At 40.6% G+C, this 9,250-nt stretch overlaps 1 protein-coding gene across 1 annotated transcript; it reads right to left on the bottom strand.

The window, feature by feature from the left end:
* Positions 1–5,823: 5,823 nt before the first annotated feature.
* On the bottom strand, positions 5,824–6,320 carry LOC105041865 (chitin elicitor-binding protein-like). The gene is made up of 2 exons (XM_073253382.1): positions 6,249–6,320; positions 5,824–6,138 (listed from the first exon to the last, which is right to left on the bottom strand). Exons 1-2 carry the CDS (start codon positions 6,318–6,320, stop codon positions 5,824–5,826), a joined length of 387 nt encoding a protein of 128 aa, XP_073109483.1.
* Positions 6,321–9,250: the final 2,930 nt, after the last annotated feature.

Below are 9,250 nucleotides of genomic sequence, written 5' to 3'. Positions count from 1 at the left end.
TCGCCGAAAAATTCATGAAAAGGGTGAATCCTATTTTGTTCTGTTTCGACCGGACCCTTTCCTCTCTTTTCCAGCCACCGGCACCGCCAATTGCGGCATCCAACCCCTAGGATAGGACCCTTATCTCTTAACCTTCTTTCCTTATGGGTCTTGGCGCCAGCGACCGGCCAATGATCGAAAAACAAGAGGTAAGGGGTGGACCCCTGTTTTTTTGATTTTCTCTAAGTTTTCGTCGGTTGAACCTCGCTGCCCGCATCCCCTTGCTCTGTCACCATCGACCAGACACCGCCACCTCTTGCGGAGTCGAGCCATTGAGCCTCCCTTTGGTCCTCCCTGTTTGGCCAAGGAAGAGGAAGAAAGAAGAAAATGGGAAAAGAAAAGAAAGAAAAAGAAAAAGAGAAGAAGAAAAGAAAAGAAAAAAAAAAGAAAAAGAGAAAAAAAAGAATGAGAGAATTTTCTCTTCTCCTCTCCCTCCTTTCTCTCTCTTTCCTCTCTCCTCCTCTACTTTTCTCTCTCTAATTTCTCTCTCTAGATTCTCTCTCTACTTTCTCTCTAGATTTTCTCTCCTAAGGTCTTTCTCTCTCTTGATTTCATCACGGACCCTAGGATAAAATTGAGATGAAAATATGATGACTTGAGATTGCTCCGAAGTTCGTGCATAGATTAGATCCGATCCGATCAATATTCGAAATTAATAACATCAATCATGGTTAATTCATATTAAGTCACCTGATAGGACCTCTAATGATCTCGATCATGATTACTTCATTTGGAGGGTATAAAGATTCTCTCTCCATTTCTCTCTCTAAAAATTTTTTTCTCTTCATGAATTTTTCTCTCTAGAAGTCTTGTGGACCAATGGAGGGTCTAGATACTCGACAAATCCTGATTTTGGGTAATCCTAAGAGAAGTCCTAAATTTATGTTATTAGGATCGGTTATCGATAATTTCTCCATATATGATTTTTATATTTGATCAGGATTATGAAGAGATACGATTGTCTGCATAAGATATCGAGTGGAATATCTTGTCAGAAAAATTCATAAATCAAAGAAGAACATTGATTTCTGTGTTTGGATCAATCATCAGTAAAAGTAAGAATCTCTGTACATAATCACTATTATATATGTTATTTTACCGTTGATCTTGCATCATTGGTTTTGCATCATTGGATTTGAGATCGATGAATTTGCTATATCCGAGACACCATTATTTACTTATATGATTTTGAGCATGAGTATGTTATGTCAATATATATGTATTAGAGATTGATGGCATGATTATATGGATATGACATATCTAAATTGATTATAATGTAAGTCGGAATTGATTTGATGAAATCAATATATAATGATTAAATGAAAAAAAAGAGATATGGTATGGACTAGCTTTGTCATGTGGAACAGCCCGCAAGGAGTTTATGCTTGGGACAGCCCCCACTGCTTATAGGTGGATCAGCCGGTCAAAGCTCATGCTTGGACAGCCCGCCAGGAGCTTATGCCTGGGACAGCCCCACTGGCTTATAGGTGGATCAGCCGGTCAGGAGCTCATGCCTGGATAGCCCGCCAGGAGCTTATTCCTGGGACAGCCTCTCACGGGCTTTCGTATGTGGGATAACCGGTCAGGAGCTCATCCTGGGACAGTCTTGAAAGGTTTTTAAGTGAAAGTTGATTCGGATGATGACTGAGGTATAGACTTGGTTAGTCTAGAGCCAGAAAGAAAAGGTTAAAAATCATGTGATTATAAAAGAGAAATAAAAGATAAGACATGAAACAATTGTTGAATAAAAAATATTTTATTGTTAACATATGATGATGCATTTTTTTGACAAGACAGATAATTTATAAATATTTATAGTATTTCAGATATTGAACATGAGATTTTATATTTTATTGCTTATTCTTATTTTCAGATTATATTATTATATCAGTGTGATATGAAAATTCTTACTGGGCTGTAAAGCTTACACCCCTTCATCTTTCTTTTTCTTCTCAGGATACAGGATGCTCATGATTGGCTATGGTATGGATTTGCAGATGAGCAGATGTATAGATAGAGTGTCATGATATCTGATCAGAGGATTGAAAAAATTTAATTTATAATTATATAAATTTTATAAGTTATTATTAAAATTAGACATTATGGATGTTGAGATTGTAATGAAATATTTTTGGCCTTGCATATTCTTTAGGACTTGCTCCAAGAAGTGTGCGGCCATCATGTATCCGACTCGGATATTGAGTTCGGGGCGTGACATCTATGGAAGGAGCATATATATGCCCATAATGGATTGTTGCAATTAGTGACTTAAACAGCCACTAAAAAAATCTTTGATGAATATTTGTGAAAAGATTTAGTAAACCATCACATAGGGATAGATTAGTCACTCCACTACATTTACTCAGGCCTCGTGTCATAAAATTAGAGGAGATGAGACAGATTCAGTTCTTAAGAATGATTTTCTGAGATGTTAGTCTATGGTACTCATTCCAGCTTGTATGTCCCTGCACCCCGCAGAGATACATATATCGAGGAATCTAGCAATCCTCTACACTTACCACGATGGAGAGGTGGGAGGCTGACGACATGCGATGGCCACCGACGATGATGCACAATGGGGTTACAATGGAGAAGAAGAAATGAGAAACAGTAAAACCCTCCCCCTCCTCCTCTGCCATCGGCCCTAGGTGCTTTCCTTCCCATAGATCTCTCCTCCATCTAGAGATGGAGACGGAGACGGAGACGATGACGGTGAGGGAGCTTCCATGCTTTCCTTCCCAAAGATCTCTCTTTCAGTCAGAGACGGTGACGGTGACGGCCTTCCTCCTCCAATCTCTCTCAGGTACTGTTCTTCCCACAGATCTCTCCTCGCCGCCACCTCCCATCGGTCTCTGCCATCGCCTTCCTCCTAATCGCCACCGACATCGGCCTTTTTATCGTCCGCAGCAGCCCATTCTCCAACAGCAAAACTCTCCCCCTCCCCCCCACCTCTGCCACCGGCCTCGTTGCTTTCCTTCCCATAAATCTCTCCTCCACCCGGAGATGGTGACAGCGAAGGAGCTTCTGAAGCTTCTGTGAGTGAGCATTGTGACATCAATCATAATTGACGGAGTCCCGATCTCTCTCTATCTCTGCGCATGCTCTCGAATAGAGAAGCTTAGGTATGCCACGTGTCTCTCTTCGTCTTTCCCTAATAAACCATGTGTCAAATGAAGGCTTCAAGCCTCTGTTTTTATATATATATATATATATATATATATATATTAGGTTGGGTTGGGTTGGAATGGTGTAGGACTAGATTCAACACACGGCGGAAACGGACTCAGATCTACTCCATACTTGATTTTCTTTTGGGCTGTATCGGTCCAACAGGCTTCCATGGGCTTACTTTAGCCTCGATGAGATTGAACTCTAGGCAAACTCTTTGTGCACCGGGTGGTATAGAAAATCCGACATAAAGCGCATCATCCTGTCTGATTGGTCTATATAGCTATCACTTTTCAATGCGTATTTAATGCCTGCACATCGATTTTTTCATTTAAAAATTTTGTATGACAAAAATATCCCAATTCTTTGGTAAAATTATAACAACTTACATCTAGAAAGTTATAATTTTTATCCAAAGATATCATAATATAATGCAGGATGTCATAATACGCACAGGATGTCATAATTTTTTTTCAAAAAACAGGAGTATTTTCATCATTCAAAATTTTTAAATGAAAAAATAAAGCTGCAGGCATTAAATGCATATTAAAAAGTAATTGGATAAAAATATATCTTTCATATTATGATATCTCGGGCCATATTATGACATCCTAGGCTATAATATGCCACTGGATGTCATAATTTTTTCTAAAAGATGGGGGTATTTTCGTCATATAAAATTTTTAAACGAAAAAATCAATTTGCAGGTATTAAATATATATTAAAAAATAATAACTATATGAATTAATCAGATAAGACGGTATGCTCTACATCAGATTTTTTATATCATATGCGATGCACAAAGAATTTCTCCAGAACTCTAACTAATTAGGCCATAAGACTATGGGTGTAGTTGTTCCATGGGCCTGATATTTTGGAGTGGGGTATTGGGCCTCCAGGTGCTGTTGATACTTCTACAGGTGATCAGGCTTTTTTGTTCCCCGTTTGATGGAATTGCACATGTCAATCCAAGTTAGTGACTCCTGCCATTCTAATAATATTATAAGTACCTCACCTCGATTCCCACTTAAGAAAATTACTTATCTGGGATTAATGCATGGGGCAACAGGAAAATACTATTTTGTCGAGTGACTTTTATGAATGGAGCAACGGGAAAATAATAAATGCCTTACCGACCTCATAAAAGAAATTATGTGCATGTAATTTACATGACTATTTTAAGGAGTACAGAATGCCTGTCTATACCATCAACAAATCAAGAGAGAATAATAATTAAATGGGTCGGTCGTATTCTTATCAACTAATAAATGTTTCTTAGAATCTCTTACGCAGATGGTTGAGTTAGGGCTAATGATGGATGACTGCAATCCAATTAAGCAGGTGAAAAACTTATTAAGCCTTTTGCCATGCACGTCTTTTCAGCCATTTTATACAAGACGTAATTATCATGCAAGATATAGCATCAAAGATTTGTTGGTATACGGTAAAGTGGCGTTTGATGGCGTAGGATGCTATGTGCCAGCTTGCCTGTTGGCTTACGTTAAAACTTCTATTGCGGCTTATCACTGGGGCGAAAGAAAGTGTTTGCCCTTTTTCCTTTAAGGAGATGGTCTGGGGCTCAAATTGATTAAAGGAAAAGTCTATCTTCCTGAAAGAGAGTAAAAGAGAGGAAAGAGTATCATAAGTGTGAAAGTTGGATTATGCAAAGGTGAAATACAGTTTACTTTAGTAGTCATACTCTTTTTCTCTCATACTAGATATTTTATATTTGATTCTTCGATAGTGCATTTCCAAAAGTATGGATTTCAATAATTATAATGCAAGTAGATCTCCTCTCTTTTCTCTCAATAAAAGTTAATTTATATAGATCATTAATCAAAATTTATAGTCTTGACTTCCCCCCTAATCTCTCAATGTAGAAAGAATTCCATATCATATAAATATGTTTTAAAGACCATCTAAAATATTTTGTGAAATAACCCTCATATGAAGCAGAAGTATGCTCTCCATGTGCTAACTATTATTTGCTCCGCTCCATGAAAATCTGTGCAAATAACATCTTATGAAATATAATGTGTGATCAAGAATGTCAATTGACAAACCTAGTGCAAGATTGTTTGCAGACTCACGATTTGTGCCTATTTAAAGCATTAGTCCAAAGAAAAGCTCCTACATGATTTGTGAATAAGATGGAACAAATCAATTAACCTGTCAATTTATATCCATTTCAACAAAAAAGAAAACCATCTCTAAAACTAAAATAAAATAAAACAAAAAATATACATCGTTCAAGATTATACTAATGAGGGAAACTAGGCTCAAGATAGGGGTGGCAATTGAGTCAGGTTAGATACTGGTCGAGTCAAAAAAACTCTTAATTCAAATCTAACCTATTTATTAAATATATCAGATTTTAAAATATGAATCTGACCTATTTAATAAATAAGCTATCCGATCTGATATGTTTATAACCCATTTATAATCCCGTTAAAAAAATAAAATCCGACCTATTTTTAAAAAATAAATAAAAAATCCTACTCTCTATCCTCACCATATTTCCGTCTAACCATCTCTCTGCCCTCATCGTGCTCTTGGTTGACTCTTTACCAACACGCACTCTTGCCGCCTTCGACTTCTTCCGACTGGAGTTCTCGATCACCTCCGGCTCCGTCCTTGATCACTTTTGTCCTTGTTCATTCCGAACTCCACCACGATCCTCTTTACTAAGCTCCTGGCCACGACCATGTGGTCGTAGCGGACCATAGTGGCACCGTCCATTGGATTACAGTTGTATGACAGTGAGATCCACAGCTTCTGCCTCACCTCAATCTTGTTGGGGTTCGAGATCTTGTTTGCCATCGTGACATCCTTGTAGGTGATAAATCTGTTGAAGATGTTGTGGGCGATGGTGTCGAGGCCATCGTCCATCTTGACCTTATAGATGGGGTGGTTGCAGCGGATACACCGGTGCTGTTGGAGCAGAAGTAAGGGAAGTGGACACAAATGGTGGAGTTGGCGTGTGCCGTAGCGGAGGAGTGGGTAGAGCGGGGAAGGCCGTTATCGCCTAGAAGTGAGTGCACCTGGAAGGGGACTTGATGGCGGTGTAGGTGGTGGTAGTAGGGGCATGCAATCGAGGAGGGCTTGGCATGCATGAGGCCCTCTCGATGGCATTGCAAATGAATGACATCGCCTCTGCCACCAATGAGAAGGAGGAGGAGGAGAAGGATGAAGGAGAGGTGGTGGAGCGGAAGCACCGACCTCATCTTTCTCTCTCACTACAAGATGGAAGTCAAGTCTGGAAGTTGGGTGAGAGAAGAAAGGAGGACTCCGGAGCTAGACCTTATGGCTCTATCGCCTCTGATCAATGCCGCACCACTTCCTTCATCTCTAGACATCTGCTTCCTTCATCTTCGGCAAGCCCTTGTGGTCGAATTTCATAGCCTCGGCATTGTCTTCGAAACAGTGGCGGTGCAAAGAAGAAGGAAAGGGAGGGGAAGAGAAAATCCTAGCCACGATGGGGACCTAGGGTATTGGTGAAATACAAGGGGTAGCGTGGCACAATCAGAAATTGGTGAAATACAAGGGGTAGCATGGTGCGCTATCCACTATGGGATTTGATGTTGTCTAATTGCATCTCATGCAATACAGAGCGGAGGTGGGGTATTGGGATGGGTGGGACAAGAGAAATTGGGAAAAAAGCACGTCGTATGGGAGGGGTCTATTACTTATATTTAAATGGTCCAGTTAATGATATACCAGCTAATTTGGTCCAATTCAAAAATTATACAAATTAAATGAGTTAAGTAGGTTAGATGTCGAAAATCTGAATTCGATCCAAATAATAAATAAGTTAAACGGGTCAACTTGTTTACGGTTCGAATTTGTTTAGTTCAAAACTAAACCTATTTATTGCGGGTCGAACATACATCGGGTTGATGGGTTGGATCATATTTTGCCATCTCTAGCTAGAGAGCCAATTGATAAAGTATCATTGTTAGTATGGTTGAAATTTTAGAAGAGGATCTTGGACAATATCCATGACAGCCCAGCTGGAATTGTGATGAGAGTTACGGTTGATGCCATTGATTTCACGAGGACCAGGAGCTTGGAAGTTTTTTTGATAGTTTGAAAAACTTAGCATTTGGAAGGTTTTTTAATAGTTGGAAAAACCTAGGCTCCCACTACCGCAGTCTTTGCATCTCAGCTGGTTCACTTTTCGTGAGAACTCTCATCCCCTAACTTCTTCAAGATCGATGGTAATGTGAACGATAGAGGGCAACAATGATGGAGCTGGATTTATCATTTGTGATGTGAGATTGCTCCTTGTCGTAGTTGGTGATTTCTCACTTTTTGATATATATATATATATATATATATATATATTTTTTGGTAAAGATCACCCTTTGATACGTTGTGCCTCAGACACCAATAGAGTGATTTTGGAAGGAGATTCTAGGATGGTGATTTCATGGTTGTCTGCTGGGTTGTTTTCAGAAGACCATCTTCTTCTGCTAGCTAATGCTTGAAGACTATTGTATGATGCTCATATTATCTAATCAGCACATTTATAGGGAGGAGAATTGTGCGACTGATTGGATGGCATCTGTTGGGATAAACCGATCGACCCCCATAAATCGACTGATTTTCAGCACAAACCGACATCCGACTCTGCCCCCATAAACAGACATGATTCTGAAAGGACTACCGACTTCGACTCAACAACAGCCGACCAATCAGACAAACAACTTTGACTCTACATCGGCTGAATATACGGTTTCGACTCTTCATCGACCAACTGAGCGAACCGCACCGACCTCTTGCCGACTGACTGACTAATGATTCGACTACTACCGATCAGCAATGGATGACTTAGACTATCGATATAACAAATTACTAGCCGACGGTCGCTCATGGATTCTATCGACATATGGTCGGTCAGTCAACTCAGATATACCATAACCGTCACGAATGGTTACCGGCCGCATATCACGGTGCGATTAGTGAGAATTAATGATCCATTATGTGATTATGGCCCGATGATTTAACGTCATAAAATAGGGGACCACATCTGACGGTTATGAAAATCTCATCTATAAAGGAGGTAAGAAAAAAGGGGCTGGTAAGCTTACACTGGACCAGAACTCTGCTACTGTTCACATTCAACTCCCGTTCACCAACTTCCGTCTCTGACTTAAACATCGGAGGGTCTCCATCGGACACAAATTGATCTGTGCGGATACTGTTTTGCAGGTGTTCGTTCCTGATGACAGACGATGGAGAGTTGGCCGCAACAGATTGGCGCATCAGGTAGGAGAAAAGACAACTCGTAATGACGAAAATCAGAGCTCAATGGTCAACAGTAACTGGATCGACGAGGCACTCTTCCCACTGGAAGAGGCTCCTCCCCTGCCATCGGTAGCAGAGCCCAATTCCTCGCGACCCATGATCACTACGAACACCCAGATTGCTGCGATCGTGCAGCAAATGAATGTTCTTACAAAAGTGGTCAGAAGCCTTTAGCAGCAACAAATCCAGCAGCAACAGTCATCGGCGGAGCATCCGATGGCATAATTGATACCGTCCAAGCATAGCTACCATCATCCATGATGATCACTGTCTCCTTCTCTGGAGCAACCATCTCGGCTTTCCCACCGAGATGAATAACGATATTCTTGGCACTCTCGACGTGTCACTCATCGTTCCCGACGTTCCCCCTCTCCTTCCCATCTTAATAGTATTAGGAAGGGAAAATGATCGCGAACGCCCTCTGTGTCTCCTTCTAACTCATCGGGAGGTTTAACCACTGGAGTTTCCCACCACCAGCGGCTCGAAGACTATGAACGTAAGTTTAAAGAAATCGACCGCCGACTTGCCCAACTATAGATGGATGGTCAGAAATCTTCAAACGATTTTAATTTTCATACCGTCCAACCTCTCTCTCGACATGTCTTGGATGAACCGATCCCGACTCGATTCAAGATGCCGCACGTGGAACCCTATGTTGGTTCCACCGATCCAGTTGATTATCTTAAGAGTTACAAGGCTCTCACTACAATCCAAGGGGCAACCGATGCCCTTTTAT

The sequence above is a fragment of the Elaeis guineensis genome, chromosome 3 (assembly GCF_000442705.2).
Source record: "Elaeis guineensis isolate ETL-2024a chromosome 3, EG11, whole genome shotgun sequence".
In the NCBI taxonomy this organism is placed as follows: Eukaryota; Viridiplantae; Streptophyta; class Magnoliopsida; order Arecales; family Arecaceae; genus Elaeis; species Elaeis guineensis.
Note: the sequence above shows the minus strand (reverse complement) of the source record. Positions and strands in the feature narration are given on the sequence as shown.

What these genes read in the sequence shown, in the direction of transcription:
- LOC105041865 (XM_073253382.1), bottom strand. Translation starts at nt 6,320, where the DNA reads ATGCATGCCAAGCCCTCCTCGATTGCATGCCCCTACTACCACCACCTA. An exon ending in GCCATCAAGTCCCCTTCCAG is followed by an intron (nt 6,139 to 6,248) that starts GTGCACTCACTT and finishes CTGCTCCAACAG; the next exon opens with CACCGGTGTATCCGCTGCAA.